General features: G+C 35.7%; 1 protein-coding gene and 1 non-coding gene across 5 annotated transcripts in view; both read left to right on the top strand.

Annotated features, from left to right (window-relative positions):
- Positions 1-23,070, top strand: part of CNTN1 (contactin 1) — a 329,895-nt gene that overhangs the window by 198,155 nt on the left and 108,670 nt on the right. For all 4 annotated transcript variants that reach the window (XM_057703538.1, XM_057703537.1, XM_057703536.1 and 1 more), the window contains 7 exons: positions 2,060-2,159; positions 2,314-2,495; positions 5,309-5,433; positions 6,099-6,216; positions 9,857-10,007; positions 15,632-15,759; positions 16,065-16,240. In XM_057703538.1, coding sequence (XP_057559521.1) covers positions 2,060-2,159; positions 2,314-2,495; positions 5,309-5,433; positions 6,099-6,216; positions 9,857-10,007; positions 15,632-15,759; positions 16,065-16,240 — 980 coding nt within the window. The remainder of the gene's footprint in view (positions 1-2,059; positions 2,160-2,313; positions 2,496-5,308; positions 5,434-6,098; positions 6,217-9,856; positions 10,008-15,631; positions 15,760-16,064; positions 16,241-23,070) is intronic.
- On the top strand, positions 18,906-19,036 carry LOC130834222 (small nucleolar RNA SNORA18). Its single transcript, XR_009048610.1, has one exon. It is a non-coding gene; the product is annotated as a small nucleolar RNA SNORA18 (small nucleolar RNA).

Below are 23,070 nucleotides of genomic sequence, written 5' to 3'. Positions count from 1 at the left end.
AAGGACTTCAGTACATCCCCCTTTCCTTTCTTTTCTGAATCTTCAGACTCTCCTCCATTCCTTTTCCTCTGGGTGTTCATTTGTATTCAATGCAAAGAGTCTTGAATAATCAAAACCACCTCTTATTTGCTAAATCCAAAGGACCTTTCCAGGCCCGATCCTGTATGAACTTTGACACTTGTTGTTCTCTTCTGCCTGTCTTGAACTCTCCCTTCTTTTCCTATTTTTTCTGACTACTTCTGTCTCTGCTTATCTCCGACCTGCCTCGCTGACAAATTCTATGCAGTATCCTTCATCAGATCTTCCTCCTTGTAATACTTCTTTCCAATCTTTTTCTAGATATTCTCACTCACTTACACATTTTTTTCACTAGTAGCCCTATGTGTTGACTCAAAATTCACATCTCCAAAACTTTTCCCTATATTTAATGCTTAATTCTATCTACATCCTGGGCTTGACACACAGAAATTTCCCAAGGATGTTAAGTTTGAAATATTGCAAACACCTCTTTTAGCTCCTTTCTAAACCTCCTTTTCATCTCATTTAGCAATACTGCCATATTTCTCATTTAGCAATAACTCAGGGGAGCATTTTTAATCATCATCTCCTCTCCACTGCCATCCTCGGGACAGTGAACACAGCAGTTCTCATTTAGGACAAAAGCACTTGGGAAGTTTGAGGAAAATGTGGAATCCAAAGATAGTGATTCAGCAGACCTAGGATGTGACCCAGGAATCTGCAGGTTCAAGGAGCTTCCCAGGTGATTCTGATGCATTGCATTTGTGATCTGTACCTTGAAAAAACATTGATCCGAGGGGCAGTCCTTTTGATTCTGCCTGTAGAATACAACTTGGATCTGCTCTGTCCTTTCTGTTCCACGGTGACTATACCCTCCTTCAGGCCCTCATCTATTTTTTTGAATTTACAAAACACACCCCCTTAGATTTCTGGCTTTATATTTTTCTTCTCCATATTCCTTCCTTTAAAACTGCCAACAAGGTCTTCTACTTAAACCAAAGGTAAGATTCATATTACTTCTGTTATCAAAACTTAGTAGTAGTTACCCATTAAAGAAATTAGTCTCAAAATCTTTAATATCACAGTTTCAAGCATTGTATATTGTAAGTTCAAGCTCATCTGCAGCTACGTACACTTCAGTATCATTTTGATTCCTAGATCTTTTATAATTCCCTGCACACTCCCAAAGTTGTGTCAGAATATGTTATTTCCTCAACTTGAACTGGTCTGGTTCAAATGCCCTCTTTGCCTGAAATTCCCTTGGCCCCTATGTACTTCCAACGGTCCTCTTTGGCTACCACTCTTTCAGAGCATTTACTTCTGTTTTGACTTGTATTTCAGATCTTTGTGTATCTATTTGTCTTTCTAGTGTTACACAGTGTAAAGCAGGCACTCATGTTGTGATCCTAAACAGTGTATTTAAGCTTTCTGAGCCTATTTCTTCCACTGTAAGATTGAGGGAATACTACATATTTCAGTACTGATATGCTAAATAAATGTTATCATCGATGAACACAGTGATGTTTAAATAAACATTTTTCTTCTTTCCCTCTCTGCTTGCCTCTTTCCAAATGGTTCTCTCTTTGCCTTCATCTCCACGGACACTCCTTTATTCTTTTCTTCCTCTTTCTTGCTTTGCCTTTTTCTTTTGCACTCTCCTCTCTTCTTTCTTCCCTTATCCCTCATTTCCTTTCTTCTTTCTCTTTTTTTTTTGCTGATTCCCATATAATACCTGGAACAATGTTTTATACATATTTGATGCTTCCTAAAGAATTGTTGAATTTTTTAGTGAGTTGAGTCAAATTGGTTACACTGTTGTCGGAATGAGCCAATATGATTAAAAGTGCTTAATAACATTTATACTCTATGCACACTATGCGTGAACAAATACATCTATACTTTGTGACATGATCAGATATTTTCCAGCACTTGTACAGAGAAAAGCCTTCCATACGGAAGCAATTCTAATCCTACAAAAACCACAATGCTAAAAAAAAAACTACTCTGCATACTAATTAGTTGATCTTTTTTCTTAAACTAGGAACAACAAAACCCTATCCTGCTGATATTGTAGTTCAGTTCAAGGACATATATGCATTGATGGGCCAAAATGTGACTTTAGAGTGTTTTGCACTTGGCAAGTAAGTATACTCACAGTTTTCATTAACATATATACAAATACATTACATTTTGTATTGTCAGGAAACAAATGTTGTCAATGTTTAGCTATAAGCATGGAGTAAATTTGCCCTTTAAGTATTGTGGACCACTAGCTCTTGTTATCTCCTATTCAAGTCCTGTTCCTGATATCCGTTGGCGGAAGGTCCTGGAACCAATGCCAAGCACAGCTGAGATCAGCACCTCTGGAGCTGTGCTCAAGATCTTCAATATTCAGCTAGAAGATGAAGGCACATATGAATGCGAGGCTGAGAACATTAGAGGAAAGGATAAACACCAGGCAAGAATTTATGTTCAAGGTAGATATACTGTTTTAATTTTCCATACATTTAATCAATATCTCATTTAAAGCCATTTTCATACTTGGAAAACTAGCACAAAATGATTAATAGTTTAAAAATAGCCATGTGTTTTGCATTTTGGCAAAGGATAAAATGTTTATCTTTATGTCTAATTAAGTCACAAATATAAGTATAGAAGTTAAGAATTTATGCCACTGGTATCATAGGAGCACCAATGGATCAATAGCAGTGTACTTGATAATTTTCAGAAAATGTAATTCACATGGCTTGTTGACGTTCTTCAGGCTCTCTCTCTCTCTTTTTTTTTTTTTTTTTGATAGAAGAACTTATACATTATGACTTTGTTTAGGCCGGAGGTTCACAAATTTTAGCATGTTTTAAAATCATCTGGAGAACTTATTAAAAACACAGATTGCTGGTTAACACCCTCAGAGTTTGAGTTAGAAAGTCTCTTTGGGGCCCAAGAATTTGTATTTCTAACCAATTTCTGGGAGATGCTGATGTTACTGGTTCAGGAGCCACACTTAGAGAACCACTGGTCTAAGGAAAATTTTTCTTTCATACAGTTTTCTTGACACAAGTGTTTGATTCTCACACATTGAAATAAGCTTATATTTGGGAGGAGAGAATATTGTTTCTCAGTCAATGCTTGAAACTTTTCAGGCTGAAATCATCCCTACAATGTTGCACAATGTGAAATTTGCAGGTCACATCTGAATAAACATCTAAGGCTTCAACAAGGTAATTCATTGAAAGGACAAGTGTATACTGTGTGTCCTCAGAGGCAGACACTGTGATAGGCACAAGGAGAGTTAGATGAAGGAAATAGTCTGTCCTTGAGGAATTCGTAGTCTAGTCATATCATATACAGAACCCCCAAATTCATACAAGCGCGCACACACACACACACACACAGTCAAATAAATATATACCCCCACGTATATACAATTACAAAGAAAATTGTGAGAGTTCAATATGGAAAATTATATATGATACTGATAAAGCATATGGCAAATGGGTACCTTAGCCTCATCAAAGAGATGAATGGTAGGAAATACTGGAGATGATGCTTCAGCTGAACTGGAATACCAGAAGGCTGAAGGGGTACTGTGGAGGGTCAAGACAAACCCCTACCCCCACCCCCAGTCCCCAGGCTATGTAAGAATGAAGTAAGTGTCCCTGATGACCCAGCACATGCAGCCTCACCACCACCATCTCATAAAGTCTACTAGGATCAGGATTATTTTTCCTTCACCCTGTACATTTCATTTGCCTTAAGAAGTCTTTGGACCTTAAGGCCTCCTCATGGCCTGCATTTTAATGCCCACAGAGCTCTGCATGTGTCCCACTCAGTGTTATCTCATCATTCCCAACTTCTGAAGTCCTTATACTATGCTTTTGGAGCAAATAGTCCATTATTATCAGAATCCCCTCTATTCTCAACTTCTTTGAACATTCCCTTTATTCTCTTGCTCTAGCTGAAATGGTGACTCTCCCTTAAAGACACTGCTTCCCCTGTAGACCTCTCAAGCAGTGGCTGATTTTTCGTTCACAGCCCTCAACTCCAGGTGTGACTTGCAGTACACTTGCCCTGCCTGCTCTTCACTGCCACTTAGTCATCTAGGATACAATCTTGTGTCAGGTCACCCCCCACCCACCGATTGCCCTAAGATTTTCAACATTGACAACTCTCACCAGCTACAACTCTAGTCCTGACTGCATTCTTGGTGACATAAAATCATGTAGACTATAAGAACTTTTCCAATAGTTTGGCCTCTCACTTCCTTTGAAGTGATCTCCTCCAACGATCTTGCCCTACAGCCTTCCTCAGCAACCCACTCCCAAGGCTATGCTTCAGACCTTATTGTTACCAAAAGTGCAGTCCCTTTAGGATCTCAAGATGAAGCATTTCACTCTGATGACCACCTTTCATGCTCCAATATGCAGATTCCTACAATCCTTTGAATCTACCAGCAGCTATAATGGGTTCATCTTACCCCTTTTTAACTTTCTCTCACTTCCCCTAACCCTTCCCTTCTCTTTCCTAAATCTGGGTTCAATCATTATCGTTCCCTTGCACACCTGCTCAGCTCACTCGCCTCTCTGCACTTTGTCTTACTACCTTGGCAAAGGCTAATCATGGAAAAACCTAGCCTTCTGCCTTAGTGCCAGAACCAAGGAACTTGAAAATGACTTGAGATGACCACTACCGGGCTGATTAGCCCATTTTGAATTAAACATCACTAACTTCCTCCTTCAGCATTCCCTCAGCTAATAACTTGGCTTCCTCTTTTTTTTCCACAAAGAAAATGGTAGTAATTAAATTATAACTTTCACAAGCTCCCACTCCACATCTACTAACACCTGCATCTATACCCTTATCTCTTTTTACTCTAGATTCAGCTGCTCTCTGAGGTCAGCACCTCCACTCATGCACTAGACTCTACCCTTCTTGCATAATAAATTAAAACATAATTCTTTAAAACCTTAAATGTCATTTTGAAAGATTTATAAGAAAAATATCAATTATTTTAGTGCTATTTGTCAACTAGCTTTTCTACAAAACATGGTTCACAAATAGAAAAAGTTATGAATTGAATTACAGTTACCTCATGCTGTAATAATGTAGGATAAAGTTTAGCTGCAGACCTATAGAAATACAATTTCAATAACTCTCTCATTGATTTTAAGGCACACAGGGTATCTGATGTATTCTCCAGAAGGTCAACTAAGTGTAACATGTGTCCTCTTGAGAGGATGATAAACATTGAGACCTGCATTTGACATTTACAATGTTCTTTACTTTTTAGCATTTCCTGAGTGGGTAGAACACATCAATGACACGGAAGTGGATATAGGCAGTGATCTCTACTGGCCTTGTGTGGCCACAGGGAAGCCCATCCCTACAATCCGATGGCTGAAGAATGGATATTCGGTATGTTTGTTCAAGTGCTTTGCAGTCCTTGAGCCCATGTTCAATAACATTTCTGGGTGAACCTGGGATAAAGTTAGCAGGAGTGTCAATAAAATAAGGGCATCTAGGCTCTGAAATATAAACATTTCCTTAAAGCAAAAAAAAAACAAGAAAGTGAACATGAAGTGTCTTTTTTTCAGTTTAAACAATTTTCTGTAATCTTATGTCTACCTTCTCTCTCTCTCTCCTTATTGTTTCCTTTGTTCCACTTTTCCCCCCGTCTTCCTATGCATCCATCTCCACTACCTGATATTGTCCTCTTTTTCTTGCCACTGTTTCCCTGACCCCACAGAAACAGAGGTAAGAGCGAAGGTCCTACCTTTAGCCCTGGGGACAAGTAGCAGCAGTGGGGTCCTTCTCTACCTTCCCACTGTAATCTCCCAGCTGGGCCAAGAGGGAAAAAGGTGGACTCTCTGCTCTGTAGGATGAATAGAACAAGAGCCACTGGGCATGGTAAGTGGGTTTTACTTCCCCATACCATGAAAACCCCACTCCACTCGACTTAGTTAACAGTGGGGGCAAAAATAACATACCTAAATGGAAAGACAGCCAAGCCCAAATCCGAATGAAAAGATTTCTAATGAAAGTTTATCAAGGAAATGTGTTTCACTTTGTGTTCTTTGCAGTATCACAGAGGGGAGTTGAGACTGTATGACGTGACCTTCGAAAATGCTGGCATGTACCAGTGCATAGCTGAAAATACACATGGAGTCATTTATGCAAATGCGGAGTTGAAGATCTTGGGTCAGTATTATTTGTGGTTTCTGTGAATAATCAGCAAGAAAGCAACACATTAAAATGATCCTGGGTTATCTACAGGTTGTATTTAATTTCACATTAAAAGTTTCTTGAATTAGAAGTTAGACATCTCTAAAATGTGGTTTGGACTAGAATGATATTATTTTCCTTTCATTAAAGAATACTAAATAACTTGGAAGCAACATAGGGTATAACGTTTTTAAAAATGTTTTAATGGTAAAGCAAACTTTACACGTGCCAATTTTTATGTGTGTTCTCTCTACATCTGGGCAGCTAAACAGTGCAAGGACATCACATAGTGAACATTGATGCTTCTGCAATGCCTGTGAGTCAGCCTCAGAGAAGTGTTTAGCACTTGGTAGCTTTATCAGTCGATGGGTCCTTGGGTTAAAATTGCTACTGAAAACTTTCAGGACGTTCCTCAAACCCCTTACCACACTCTGACTCCTCCTTTCATATTACTTTCTTATTTCTCCATGAAAGTTGAAAACCATTGAAATAGAATATTTCAGCTTCCCATCCCGTTTCAAAACTATCTGAATCTTTACCACACTTGTCCTTTCAAAACTTTTTATCCACATGACAATGTATCTTGTCCAAAAAGAATCCCTTTACCTCTGCCCTCAACAGACATTCGTTCTTTGTGTGTGCATATCTCTCAAGCCGCCTCTCTTTCTGATCATGTTTTCTTTGTCCTTGGTGACTCCATGCTCTGATATTCCATGCTCTGATACTTCCCGGGTTATTTCGTCTTGATCGCCTTCATTTTCTCCTTTTTACCCTTTCCCCAGCTCAGTTGGAAATCTTACTCTCTTCCAGAGTTCTATTTCTCTGCTTGCATTCCATTTTCTTACTCGTTCTTTCATGTATTTTGTAATATTATTCCTGAGTTATTATTATTTTTAAATTTTTAAAAAATCCTGGAAGATATCTTCTTCTTCGCCCATTAACTACCAATGACCCCTTAATTTATAACTCCGGCCCAGAACTTTATCCCTAGCTTCACACTCACTATAAAAGCTTCTTAGTAGAAATGGTCATCTGGGTAACTTCACAGATATCCCAAACTTAGCATGTCTGAGACTGAATTTATTATTTCTCACTCGTCCTCATCTTCTCCTCCTGAAATATTTACTTTTCTAAAGAATGACACAATCCACTACATCCATTTCCCCCATTACTTCTATTAAAGTTCTCATTTTTATCCCATAAATCTCCCTGAGATTTTTTACATTCTTTTTACTGTCATTACAACTACTTTAATTAAGGTCTTACTGTATCATGTCCTTTTCATACTATTTGAGGTGGCTGTCACCAAGTTTAGTCATAGTGTAAGTAATGAATCCAGGTGGGCAGGCTTTCTCTGCTAGAAATGATTACCGAAAAGATAAAACAATGACTCAGTGCAGCCTCTTTTATTCTCGCTACACCAAAGGGAAATTTTTTAAAACATTGTTGTCACTACAAATTGAGTGGCACTAAAAGAACATGAAAGGCGGTGAGACAATTATGAGAAAGTATTAAAGAAAGCTATCTTTAAAAAGAGTTGAGGCCTTCTTAATTTTAACTTCTCCTGCCTCTTCCTATAATGCTGAAGATCATATTCCATTTCTGCCCACTAAAGTCAAAATTCCTTGCTAATATATTTAGTCTAGTTTCTTTAGGTATCAAGTCAACGTTTAAGCTTAGGCTCCATACCCTATCACTTTGGTATGAAGTGCAGTAAAATCATTTTGACTCTTAGAGAAGATATGATAAAAATTTCACTTCTTTCCGAATATAAATGTTTTTGTTTTCTGTTAAAATTTCTTGTGAACAGCTCAGACTGAAATATCTCTCTGTCTTCAAGCCTAAAATCTTCCGATCATTAATCTATTAATGTAGTAATTAAGCAAACTGATCATTTTGAGACTGAGATTAATTCCCGGGCATCTTCATATTTATTTCAATCTATTTTTGCTTATTACCTTTAGGAACAGTGTTTCTCTTCTTTCCTGAGTTATTTGGTTAACTCATTTATTCATCTAGCAAATAATTCTTGAGTACTTACTCTGTACCAGATACTAGTCTGTAATAGGCTCAGTAAAGAACAAAAGAAAAAAATATATATATACACATACACATATATATGTATATATATATATATGTATACACGAACATAGTCTAGATTTTGTCACTAAAAATTCAAATATTAGGTAAGCATGGGTCATTTAAATGACTGCACCAAATCAGTGATTTTATTAAGACTGAACTGATTCAAGAAAAATTCTTCTTTTCTAGATAAATTTAGACTTTTAAAATATAATCTTATTAAAATCTCTCATATTTTACAAGCAATATGTCACCCACAATATTTATTGAGCCTATACAAAACACCACATGCTGCATTAGGTTGGTTGTTTACTTATTTACTTATTGCCAATCATAAAAACTCAGACTAGAAGAATAATGGGATAACCTAAATCCTTTCTGTAAAAGGTGTGTTCCTCAGAGCTTGTTAGAAGTGCTGAATCTCAGGTCCACCCCTTACCTATTGAATAGCATTTTACCAAGATCCTCAGATGATTCTGATGCAAAAATAAAGTTTGAGAATCATGGAACTAGATGATGAAGGGTCAAGACCTGGATAAAGATACACTTAGGCCTAGAAAAAACCCTGGAAAGGATAGTTTTACAGATTATTGGAAAGTGTGGAAATAAAAAGATGGAATCCTCCTAGAGTCTGCAAAATGACAAAGAGATTGAGAAATGAGCTAGATGTGGGGATACTAAAGAAAGTTAGAGCATATCATCAAGGGAGTAACCTGTTAAGAGACTGTATAGCTTGTTTTCATAATTATTGATCTGTACCTTGAGGTAAGGATGAACTATAGGTACATCATATACTTCTCAATTAATTGAAAACATCGTTCCCATAACTGTTTGTAGGTTGGTCCTGAAGGCAGGGGTCTCTCTGTTTATTAAGACATCTCATAGTCTCTGCACACAGTTCGTGTTCAGTAAATGTTTATATAATGAAGGAAGAGTCATATTGTTTACTGAAAAGAGCATGCTTGCAAATCAGATGGAACTAGATTCTAATGAACTAGACTCAAGTCCTACCTAATAACTTACTGCCTGTGGCACATTTGGCAAATTATATAATCTCAGTAGATAGTCCTCTCATTTGTAAACTGAGGACAGTTCATTCAAAGGGTGGTTAAGATTACTGATTATGAGTATATGTCAATATTAATAATGGTACTCAATTTCCTCTAGCCTTTAACTTCCCTTGTGGAATTGAGTCAAGACAATTGAATTAAATATTACCTTCAAGGTAAATATGTATACAGCATTTGATTACAACTTAAATTTATAATAATTAATCCAGTCATCACCAAGAATTGTACATTTAAAATGGGTGAATTTTTGATAAGTAAAATATACCTCAGTGAAGTTATTAAGTAAAAGAAAGCAATTACTGTTATTAGGAATGAAATGTCTGTTGTCATAGCTGATAATATTTGGTGAGATTAATCTTTTCCACTGATTATTAATCAAAAGGGAATAAAAGATGCTATAGTATAGAAGAAATTTTTGTTTCTTTTTTAACAAAAGAGAAAAATAAAAATTTATTTTCCTTTAGCTTTGGCTCCAACTTTTGAAATGAATCCTATGAAGAAAAAGATCCTGGCTGCTAAAGGAGGAAGAGTTATAATTGAGTGCAAACCTAAAGCTGCACCCAAACCAAAATTTTTATGGAGTAAAGGTACAGAGCGGCTTGTCAATAGCAGCAGGTCAGTCCAGAAACTAGAAAGCTAATTGCAATTCAGTACTTGGGAAAATTTACTTTGCAGAGAACTTATTTTCATATTCACAATGTAAATTTTTTTGTTCTAACTTTTTTCCACAGAAGATATCACGGTTCTAAGGTAAACAGAAATACTTACCCGTCACTGTCAGTATCTATTATAAAAAGAGTTCAGTTTTTAGACTTCTACAGTTTATAAGGAATTTTAAAAATTGAGGCTCTGTGACAAATTACCCAAGGCCACAAAAATAATTAACAATGGGAAATACAATAGGGTCTTTCTAATTTTTCCCCAGGGTTTCTATGGCCATTCATATTTGATTTAATTTTATTCAATTAGCCTATTAAACATTTCAGTAGGGAAATAAAAGTTGATTTCAAAGTACAAATTGCCTCTTCCTATCTTCTGAAGTGAATAGGAAGTTCTAATCTGCCTGACTGTCTATGGGGAGAAGAAATGTTGGAGAAAAGGAGAATTGGGATGTGAAGCTTGGGGAGCAGGAAATATTTCAGGCAGAGAGTGCAGCATGTACGAAGGCCCTAAGGCAGAGGGCAGAGGATATATAAGGAATGTAAGAACTGAAATCAATATCTTTAGAGGATAATGGACAACAGTTTTAAGGGATGACACATAGTAAGCCAGATCATCAATAACAACATTTTCTGCTGCGAAGGGGCTTGGGCTTCATTTAAGAGTAATGGAAATCTGTCTGAAGGCTTAAATACGGAAGGAAAAAAGTAGTTTTTGCCCCTTTAAAGATATACTCTGGCAAAAGTGTAAAAGACAAATCTTCTTTACAATAATGCAATAAAGAAACTAAGATAAGTGTTATCATCTGTATTTTGATATATCTAAAACCTGGGAAGGTTAAAGTGACCTGAAAATATTCAGTAATCTCCAAGCCAGAACTTGAACTCGTGTCATGTTGATATGGAATGAACACATGGGAACACAGTTCTCTTATTAGGGTAATCTCAAGTCTGGCTGTGCATGGGACAGAGATGGGGTGGGGGAGGGGTGTGCAAGGACAGAAGTTGCTTCCCTGAACACAAATTTTAAAGTTAATATGTTTGACTAAGAGTTATTAAGACGTTAACGAAATGGTACTAGAAGAATCAGTGTTAAAGGAAAAGTCAGTTTGCGCAATATGGGGTAGAAACTTTAGCAGTCAGGTAATGAGTGATGTAAACTATGATCAGAAGGTAGTTCCATTTTTAGGAATTCACCCCTGCAACAGCCTGGGGCATAGCATTCCCTATTGGCCGCACCATTAGCTCTCTCTCCTTAACAGAAAAAAAGTCTTGCTCTGATTCTGATGAGGACTCATGTCATGGGTCTCTGCAACCACAGATTTCTCAGGACTGTGCTTCATAGACTTGTTTTTCCTAAATATCAACACGTGTTGAAAAAAAAGTCCAGCTCCTAAAATCTTACTGTTAGTCCTGTCTTAATATTTTTAAAGTATTTGAATCACATTGTATGACTTCTTGATGAAAGAGTCTATAGATCTAATTTTTGCTCATTATGTTAACCCATTAGTGTCTCAGATTATTTATGTTCTCTTTATTATATGTTTGGCATTTCATGTAAAAATAAGTTTGAATGTTATAAAATAGTATGTATAAAGGAAAGCTAAACTAATAATTACTTTTAGAGCAATATTTCTGTTGAAAATAATATTCAAAGAGTAACTGTCTTTGAGCATAGCTATATTCTCAGTCTGATTAACATAATTACCTAAAAACAGTTCCACATTACTAAGTTACCTCTGTGCCTGGTGAATGGCTTGTAAGACAGTATATGCAACACTTGCAATCAGGAGAGAGGAAACATAAATCTTGATAAGTTGAAATTACGTCCTCAATTGTATGATTTTATTTAAGGTTAAAATGATATGCATTCTCCAACGGAATTTTTTTGCGGTTGTTCATTTGCATCCAATGGGCGGCTCTAAGATGATCTGGGCTCTAAGATGATCTGAGCTCTAAGATGATCTGAGCCATTTATATGAGAGTCTCTCCAAGATTCTTTTCTACCCCAGAGTTGGTGTGCTTTAAATAGTAATGAATAAGATGGAGGTTATACTGGAATAATTTTGGCAACAAGTGACTAATTTATTAAAGACCAGGGGTTCCTGGCTTGACTGTTTATCTGTATCATATTATCTCAAAATAAGGATAAGATTCTGATAGTTTAATCTACATTAACTTAAGAATATGGATCATTATTCAAAAACATCAGGTTCCCTAAATACTCTTACTGAACATTAATCTTAAGGTCATGGAAGAAGTACCTGAAAGTGTGGGTGAGATGAATGGCACAAGGAAGTACACCCTTTAAAGATGATAATGTTTAATTGAGAGCTAGTTTATGTGAGAAAACTAAGAACATAGTATGGGTTTTAGAAATATTAATTGTTGCTATTATTGTTTCCATTGCAACTTGGTGATAATTTTCATTGCTTTACTTGCAAAATAATTAAACAGGAGGGGGAGGAAAATTGGTGAAGGACTTACACTAGAGCTTAGTGAGAAAAATGAGACACATTAATGTTAGTGCTGTGTTAATATGAGTTCTATGAGAAGCAGATGTCAACCATGCAAGAGATTTATTAATGGCAGTGCCTAGGAAGGAAAACAGAGAAGACTCCAGGTGAAGGCTGGGGTAGCCATTTGACTGAGATTGAGGTCTGATTCCAGATGAGGGAGAAAGCGAAGGAAGGAAGAAAGGCTGGGAAGGAAGGAAGAAAGGCTGGGTAGAAAGGGACTGCAGTGCAGACCTAAGAGAGTGTAGTAAGGCCGCTGGAGAGCCTTTCAGCTAAAAATGCCCATCAGAAGAGCCTGATGTCTACCTGGAATACGCCAGCTGTAAAATTCCTCCTGGGCTCAGTCACTGGCTGAGAGCACCGTGTGGAAAGTGTAGTCTTGGCTCAAACACAGTGATGGATTTCTGAGTGCAACAGCTGGGGCTGTGGATCAGTTATACTCCCCACAGTTGGAGAACATAGAGGCACACTGTCATAGCTTCCACAGTATCAAATAATTACCTTTATGTTTATGTTTATATTTTGATACTACATTAGTTCTTCAAGAAATACGTAAAAAGTATTCTGAAATGAACTTAAGTTGGAACTGGATAGTTAAAGATAAGCAAGGAAATTATGGAATGTATTAAAGGTGAAATTTTTGGTATTTTCTTATATTGAGATTTTTATTAATAAGGTAGGTATGTAGTAATTTTACTTTATCAAGCTCTGCTCTTAAGATGGAATATGTGGAGAATTTTTGGCATACGTTTGTACAAAGCTTCAGAGATAAATTAAGGTTTTGGAAATTATATTTTTAAGGAAAGTAAAAATCAGATGTAAACAGACATTTCTCCAAAGAAGACATACAGATAGGCAATAGGCACATGAAAAGATGTTTGACATCGATCATTATTAGAGAAATGCAAATCAAAACTACAGTGAGGTACCATCTTACACCAGTCAGAATGGCCACCATTGAAAGATCTACAAATAGCAAATGCTGGAGAGGGTGTGGAGGAAAGGGAACCCTCCTACACTGTTGGTGGGAAGGTAAATTGGTACAGCCATTATGGAAAATAGTGTGGAGGTTCTTCAAAAAAACTAAACATAGAGTTTCTATATCATCCAGCAATCCCACTCCTGAGCATATATCCAGACAAAACTATAATTTGAAAAGTTACATGCACCCCAGTGTTCATACAGTACTATTTACAATAGCCAAGACATGGAAACAACCTAAATGTCCATGGGCAGATAAATGGATAAAGATGTACTGTATACGCACACACACACACATACACACACAATGGAATATTACTTAGCCATAAAAAAGAATGAAATAATGCCATTTACAGCAACATAGATGGGCCTAAAATTATCATACTAAATGAAATAGATAAGAAAGATAAATATACTACATAACGTCACTTGTATGTGAAATCTAAAATATGACACAAATGAACTTATTTACAAAACAGAATTAGACTCACAGACATAGAGAACAGACTTGTGGTTGCCAAGGGAGAGGAGGTTTGGGAGGGATGGAATGGGAGTTTGGAATTAGCAGATGCAAACTATTATATATAGAATAGGTAAACAATAAGGTCCAACTGTAAAGCACGAGATAGTCAATATCCTGTAATAAAGCATAATGCAAAGGAATTTTAAAAATTAAAAAAATAAAGTAAAAATCCAATGACAGGCAGTCCAATATTGAATCTAAGTGCAAGGCATTATATAATAAAGTTATATAAAAAATATAAATTATATGTAATATATCATATTATATGTAATATATCATAATATATGTAATATTAATGTAATATAAATTATATCTAAAAGTTATGTATAATAAAGTTATATGTAATGAGTTTTGGGTCTCCTTGCTCTGAAGGAAGAGGCAGACAGGCAGAGGGAATAGATTTAAGTTCTATTAGTATGAAAGATTTAGTTTCTGTTCATAGAATTTCCTAAATAGTAATCTGTTACAGAAGCTTTTACTAAGGGAGGTTTTACAATATCATTCTTTGAAAGTTCCTAAAATTAAAATATGTTTGTATTTCTCCGTGGCTGTGGAAATGAGAGTCTGTTCTAACTACCAAGTCTGAAGTCCTGGGGTCACATGCCTGGAAGATGTGGGCTCATTTCTTTCAGGACTGTGGCTCGTCTAAGCCTGTTTCACAGTGGTTTAAAAGTCATTTTATGGTGGTATGTAGAGAGCCACTGCTTCAGTCTAACTCCATGTAGTTCATACATTCAAAAACAGGTTGATTGAGTGCCTACTCACTGATTCGTGTCTCACTCCTTAAGGAGTTCCTGGAACATAGTGTTTGTTTTTTCCTAATAATTGTATACTTTAATGAATATATTACCTTGTTGGAGACAGGGCCAAAAACAAAACAGATACAGTTCCTGACATCAAGATGATACCATCTAATGCAAGGATAGATTAATAAGAAAAACTGAAGTATGTCTAATGAAATATGTATTAAGAAGGAAAATCTGAGAAGAGGGAACGCATGGGGAATGCCAGGACAGTGCCGTGTGTGTGCATGCCATACTAACTAGAATTATTGAGCAAAGCTTTACTGAAGGTGCCACTGTGCAAAGTCCTGGAGGATGTGAGAAACAAATTGTGAAAATATCCAGGGCCTAAAAGGGCAAACCAAGGGCAGTGGCTCTTACTACCTGAGATGGAAAAAAATCACTGGAGGGTTCTGAGCTCTAAAGAGACATCACTGAGCCAAAGAGTGACATGATATTACTTATGTGATGTATGTCTTCATGTCCGGCTGCCATGTGGGAAGAAGAAACTGTGGAAAGGCAAGGCTGGCAGCAGGAGGACAGTTAGAGATTACCGCAATAGTCTGAGAAAAAGATGAAGGTGGCTTTCCCAAACAACTTGATGCTGAAAAAGAACGTTCTAAACAGAAGCTAGAATGTTTCATCTTAAAAAAAGTCCCTGTCAAGCAATTTATGTAAACTGTTAATGACACAAAGATGTTAGTGTTTTTAATCTAAGACATGAATAGTAATGTATTTCATTAAATTAATTTTGTGAAGTACGTATTTCTTTCAATAGAATACTCCTTTGGGAAGATGGCAGCTTGGAAATCAATAACATTACGAGGAATGATGGGGGTGTCTATACATGCTTTGTAGAAAATAACAAAGGGAAGGCTAATAGCAGTGGGACTCTTGTTATCACAGGTAAGAAACCATTTGATTAATTTTACTTTATTTGTTTTAAGTTTGACAGTGCTTAATTTCTAATTAAGACGTGACTCAGCGCTAAGCTTTTAAGACAATCCACGTAGGGATGTTGTCATTTTAAAAGCCTTCTGGGCAAATGTCTTGTTTGATGAAACTGTTCCTGGAATGTAAATTTGTAAAGATTTCATTCTTTTGCACAGAGATTTCAACTGTATTGATTTTTATTTTTTAATGTACCAGATAATATGGTGTCTCGTATTTTTTTTGAATTGTGCTTTACTCCTTTATTTAAAAACACATAGATCCCACACGAATTATATTGGCCCCGATTAATGCTGATATCACTGTTGGAGAAAATGCCACCATGCAGTGTGCTGCTTCCTTTGATCCTGCCCTGGATCTCACGTTTGTTTGGTCCTTCAATGGCTATGTGATCGACTTTAACAAAGAGAACATTCATTACCAGCGGAATTTTATGGTATGTGTTTTATTGTTTACCTTGTTAACATTCCAACACCTCCATGTGTCTGCATTGCAACTGCTATTACTAGAATCATATACATGAGACTGAAAAACAGGCAAAAAGTTTTCATGGGTCTCCTTATATGAACTGTAGTATTCCTGAGCCTTTCTAAAAATGGCCAACCCTGAGGATTTTGGTCGTGATGTTAATCGATAAATATTCATTGGGCTTTAGGTCCCTTTCCTCTTCTTTATGATGCAATTTTTATCTTAATGCGTCCTCTGCCTCATTATATCTGTACTATAGGTTCTAAGTGCCTTCACATTCATTTTAAATGAAGGAAGAGCATAGAACTTATCCTTTGTTATAATGATAACTTTAAGGCATTTATTTTATTCTTTGAGGGTAAGAAATAGACAAAATATATATGTGGGAGGGTTTGGAGAATTAGTCTGTGATTTTTAAAAGGGTTAAATGGCTGTATTTTAAGAATAGGAAAGCATACGTGATACAAGTCCTATAATTAAGCATGGTGTTGTCATTGTATGGAAATAAAATAGAGGAAAAAGACTGGGAAGTAATGCAGGAATAACAACTTGCATAGGAACACCCTTGGTGCGCTGAGAGGGCTGCCTAAATTACGGTGTATTTAAAGGACAAATTGATCACTGCTCCTGCCAGTCTGTTCTCTAGAAAGGCAATCGTTTAGGAACCTAAAGACCTATTTAGAACATATGCTTAGTTAAGAAAACTTTAATTCTAATTTTAGAAATCAATTATTAATAAAAGTTTGAATTAACTCAGTAGAATAAGATTTTTCAAGTCCTGTGAAATCTGAAGTTTTACATGTATCTGTTATAATATTATGTTTTCAAATTATCTCTTTTTAAAAGATTCTTCTAGAACTTTCCACATTAAAAAGCCAAAACAAGTTTCCAATCAAGTTAAGATTGATTTTAACTGGATGGAAACATCTATTTTTAAATTTTTATTAGATTGATTCATAGAACGGCTATCAATACAGTATCAATGCTTATGCCTTCTATATGTTATCTATAATTCTAGTTTCTTCCTTTTTAATCTAACAGATGTAGCTAAAACTGTACATCTAAAGTGAATCTGTCTTTCAGTTTCTGAACCAAATTTATACTTTGATTTTAACATTATACCATGTGATATTTTTTCCGTATGTGTCTATTTTGATGTTTAATCATAAGAATGGCCAACATTAATAAATTTGGCACCATTGTCTTTAATAATTTCTTCAAATTGTGTTTTGTTTTGCAAGAAAAGCAAATGCCACTCAGTTTTTACTCATTTGAAGAAAAAAAGTGAGCTAAATGGAGATTTTATTTTTAAAAAGTAGGCTTTTGCATTTGCTTAGTTCCTCGGTGCTGTATATTGAAAAATTTCTAAAATGCAACAAGCATAGTTATACAAGTAGCTACTTATAGCCTCAGTGGAGTCTCTGAAAATAGATTTGAAGGTATAAATTCCCCTAAATTAAGCTGAAACTTCAAGTGTGGAGCCACTTTAAGTTCTTTAAAATCATACTTACTTTGTGTTAATTGATGTAAATAAACATTTCAAAAAAAAGAAATTAAGAAAGGAAAGAAGGAAGGGAGGGAGAGATGGAGGGAGGGAGGGAAAGAAGAAAATGAGGAGAAGTGGGGGAGGGGGGAGATGGAAAAAGAATGCGAGAGAAAAAGACAAAAAAAAAAAAAAAGGAAGAAATAAGAAGAAAAGAGACCTGTGGCTCAAAAAAGGAGAAAAATAAATAACAAATACTAATTAAGCAATAAATATTGTTAGATCACAGCAATGTAAAAGACTTTGGTCATCACTTACTGTACTCCTTCCTTTTGTGGATATGAGCCACAGAGGTTCACGTTGTTGCCCCTCAGGGGAGCCAGAGCAGACCCTAACTGTGGGCCCATGCTCTGGCCTCAGGGACTCAGTTTCAGCTTCATTCCACCAAATAAGGACCATAATAATAATCAGTGGCAGAAAACATACTCACTGGCTAAATATGCAACTTTAGTGAGTAAAAATATCAAAGACACATTTTTAGCACTTTGTAGATGGACAAGTCCAGTTAACGCTGTAAGTGATTATAAAACCCAGATAAGAAATGTATTTTAAATTATTAAACTTAATTCTGCCTTCCTTTTGAGCCTAAGAAAGACCTGTAAAAGCTTTCCCTTGCATCTTCCTTCTCTGTTGAAACAAACTTCAAAGTCACACTTCACTGCTACATGTACCAGACAAATTTGGGTAAAACACTATATGTGTCTGATTCACCTTTTGGAAGATATTCCTAATGGCTAGTAATTGCTTCTGGGGTCACTAATAGACCACTCTCAGAAGGAGGGGCTCTTCCAACCTAAAGCTCAATGAATGAAAACCTAACAGGGATGGAAGATATTGAGGAAAGCAAATTTGAAGGAAGGAACACTTCTGCCTGCATTTGTCTGTTAGTCAAATTGCACTAGCAAATATGTCAGTATATAATTTTTTGGTTTTTTAAATCATGTTTCTGTATTTTATTTAATTCTGGCAACATTTCAATTATTGCATATCACTTGTTCATTTAAAAATATAGTACTGAACCCATACTACAGTAGATGCAGTGATAGGCACTAGGGTGTATAAAACCCTCAATAAGACAAACACAGGCACTGTTGAGGTCTGTCCCAATGGGGCTTTTTCTGTAGACCTACATTGTTGGAAATGCTTCATAGAGTAAGTATGTGGTTTCCTTCACTCACAGAACTATGTGTTAGATCTGTGAGAAAGAATTTCCAGACAGAACTGCTAGTAAGCTATGAAACACCTAAGAGTCAAACTTTTTTTTCCAAGGTATTGGCATATCCCAACAATCTGTGCTGTTGTAAGGTGTGATTGCTTAGGGGTGAATACGGTTTGAACTTAATGCACGTTTAGAGGGTATCAAAAATTCAGAACCAGGCAGACCCATCTCCTCTAACCCTCAACATGTTCCTAAAGCAAATTGCTTGAGGAAATTGGATCCCAGAGATTACAGGTGAGGAATTTTGAAATGTGTCCATATTCCATTGGAGATCAAAGAAGCCCAACTAAAAGAATTGTGAACTGACAACATGACAGCTGTAGATTGAGCCAAAATTCATTTTGAAAGAGCTGTCTTGAAGATTATGACTCAGACATTGGAGGAACTAAGGTGACTGGCAGTGAAAGGAATCAGAACATGTGAAATTCCTTAAAAATTTATGGACTTTAATAATTTTGCCTATGTTACACATACAAAAAAGACCCTTTACACTTCTTATTGGAGAAAAAAGACAAACACAGGCAATTATCCAAAATAAGTCACAGCTACCCTATGAGTTTAAAATTTAAATATAAATGACTTGGTAGCTATCACAGTTAACAAAACTCATGTCATTATCACCATCATATTTTAATAATTTTAATTGCTAAAAATTAATATCAGAAACTCTAATTCATGAAGAATATAGACACAAAAACTTAAACTTTTAATTTGAAGAACTTGAGTTTTTGTTTTACAGTTTGGTTTCAACAATACATTATATTCAATAATGGAGCATGCTGTGATATTAGCTTGCTGTTCTTGACCTTGACCACCATGTGGCAACCCTGCATAAGGTTTCAAATTTCACAGCCTGGACTACTTGGAACTTGAAGCTTTATGAAATTAAACAAATACATTTTCTTATATGTAAGATGTGTGATTTAAAATTATTTTCTTTATACTTTTTCCAATTATATTCATATAATTATCGTAAAAAAGCAACTATATTTTTGAAGATGTGCATTTCTTTTAAGAATTTATAGTGACCTATAAAATTTAAATATGTAAACATTTCTATTACATTTATGATCCTGCTTATGTAAAATCGCTTGAATTAATTAATTTCATAGTGTAGCTATTAATTTTAAAGCTGTAAGTAAACACCTAATACTGATTATAGAAAAATCTTAAGTTAAATATCTAATTTACCTGTCATGTTATATATTCTTTCACTTATTCAATAAATATTCACTGTTATTATGTAAATGTTTCATTTGAACTTGAATTTATGCATTGATATTAAGTATATATATGTACATATACACATATGTGAATTACAATTTCCTAATTCTGGAGCTTTGATAAAATAAGCTTATAAGTAGTTTATTTGACATTCTTTTATTTTGTCAAAGTTATATGGCAAATACATAAATTTTCCAAGCCAAATATAAAATGATTTCTATTTTGATTTTCCAATGCAATAGCTACTTACTCCCTTGGAGTAAATACAAAAGCAGGGTCATTTTACTTACCGATGTAATTTATGACCCCTTTTCTTCTAGAAAAGACTTCAGACTATCTACCAAAAAATATGTATTTGTAATATATCATTTTATGCCTTTCTCATGGTAGCACCTGATCTGCAGAAATTTTTTTCAAGAGTTACCTAACTTTTGACATCTACTTTGAGTCATTTTCCATCAACTATTTGACAATTCTCCCTGTCAGAGACAATCTTAGTTTCTTGTACTTTCTAATTGTAGTATTGCCACTATAACAGCCTTTTTTACTGATTTTGAGTAAACGTTAAAATTATAATTCAGGTTTAAGATTTTGCATACCTGCTTAGAATTCATAAATATCATATGAATTGTTCAGAGGCTTTGCGACAACCGAAGCTCTAAGCTCCATTTTTTTCATTTTTTATTCTGTGACTCTGAGTCATAAGCTTCTCTAGTTTCAGATTTCCCACTCTAAAATTGTATCAGTAATTCACTTACTTCAGGTTACTTTATTGGCTCTGTAATACTGGTTACTTCATAGTACTTTTGTGACAATTCAATGAGAGAATGCCTATAAAGTGCTTGGCACAAAATCTGGCAGATTGTAAGTGGTTATTACTAATACTTTTTATAATAGAGCAGTCATTCTCCACTGAAAATTCCAGAAGCTCTTGCCAGAAGCTCTTTCTGGTTATAGACCTCATTTTTCATGATTTATATTTTGCACTGCTTGCTGTACTGGAAACATAGTCTGAGACAAAAGATTCTAGGTATTTCCTTGCTGAGGGCAATAGAGAGGTAATAATAGTCAACATTTTATTGAGTGCTTGCTGTTTGGACAGCATTGGGTTAAATGCTTTTCATGTATTTCTCAGTTGAGTTTTCATAGCAATCCTCTATGGAGCACATATTATTGTGATCTTCTCAGTTTCTGAGGTGTGGAAACAGGCTTTGAAAAGTTAAGTAACTTGTCCGAAGTCATACAACTTGCTAGTGGCAGAGAATTTGAAACCAAGATGGTTGGTTTACAGACCATGTGGTCTTCACCACTTCAGTTTCTAATCTATTGGCTGGTACTCATGTCTGTATCTATTTAAATAACCTCCCTCCCATTATTTGAAACACTATAAGACAGCAGTTGAATAGCAGTTCAACTCCTAACTGATTATGTAATCTTGTTTAACGAGCTTTTTATGTTTGCTCAAAGTTATCCAAATTACTTTATTCTCCCCATACTATTAGCAACCTTTGCATTACATTGTAAGTCAAGTCTACTGTAAAGGTGGTGTAACTATAAAGTTCTAGGCAGTTCTTAACGACCACCTTTAGAGAGAGAGGTTATGTGTGTGTGTTTGCAGGTATGTGGGCATGCATTTGTTCTGACTGTATAGACAGCATCCAAAACAAAAGATTCCTTACCCTAAGATTAAAAGAAAATATTAATTCTACTGAGCTTGTCACAAAAATGTGTTTAAATTTGAAACATATATTTCATACTAGAAGATGAATTTGAACAGAATATTTTGAATATTTTGCTTCTGTGCATGCAAAAAAAGAGAGAGAGAAGCAGTAGCAGTAATAAAACAGAAGTCATTATATTTTGTTTTGTTTTTCAATTTCATTGGCGCTCTGTCATTGTTGAACAAGACGGTAAAGATTCCCAGAGTTATGGTGCAACAGGTTTCAGCAGAAAAGGACTGTTAGGCTATAATCCAGGCAAGACAAGAGTCAGCTTAGAGCTGAAGAAACAGAGCAGAAGACCAAGTAGGCACAGTGAGATGATGTAAGCTGTAAAACAGTGGTTCTAAAGCTGGAACAATTTTTCTCCCCAGGGAAATTTGGTCATATATAAGGATATTTTTGGTTGTCACAACTGCAGGCAGATGGTGTACTATGGGCACCCGTCTAGCATGGGAGCTGCTAAATATCCTGTAATGCTGAGGAAAGTCCTTCCTCCACAACAGAGAATTAACTGGTCCAAATTGTCCATAGGGGCCACAGAAATCCTCTTCTCAAGGGAGATTTAAAAAAAAAAAAAAAAGACAAGAATAAAGGGACTGCAAAGTTTTAAGCATGGTATATTGAAAATAAAGAGAAGTTATATTATTTTGAGCAGATGAGAGTGAAGACAAAAAATGAAATTAGAAGAGGATAGATAAAGCATTTTTCAAAATAATATCAGTAGTAGAGGATGGATTGCATGTGTTTTGTGAACTCAAGGCTATTACATTTTGAGAGAAAGAAATATGTCCCCTTATGCAGTTCTGTGACCCACACAAAACTTGCAAAGGCAGGCTACCTGTGCCCAAATTGTTTCTCTACTAACAGTAATTAATTGGAAAGGAGAGAATTCTATCATACCTCATTCTGTCTGAACTTTCTCGACCTCTCTTTCACTACCCTGATAAAACTTTTCTTATACCTAGCTGTTGTCTTTTATTTTGCTATTTTCTACCAGTAAACATGGAGGTAGATGGGTACCTATGCTTGCTACAGGTATCTATACTTGGGCTGGCTTCTTCTAGATCATCACACTTCCTGGCAAAGATCAT

The sequence above is a fragment of the Hippopotamus amphibius genome, chromosome 12, assembly GCF_030028045.1.
Source record: "Hippopotamus amphibius kiboko isolate mHipAmp2 chromosome 12, mHipAmp2.hap2, whole genome shotgun sequence".
NCBI lineage: Eukaryota > Metazoa > Chordata > Mammalia > Artiodactyla > Hippopotamidae > Hippopotamus > Hippopotamus amphibius.
The sequence above is the reverse complement of the archived record's forward strand: the minus strand, read 5'-3'. Positions and strand labels throughout refer to the sequence as shown.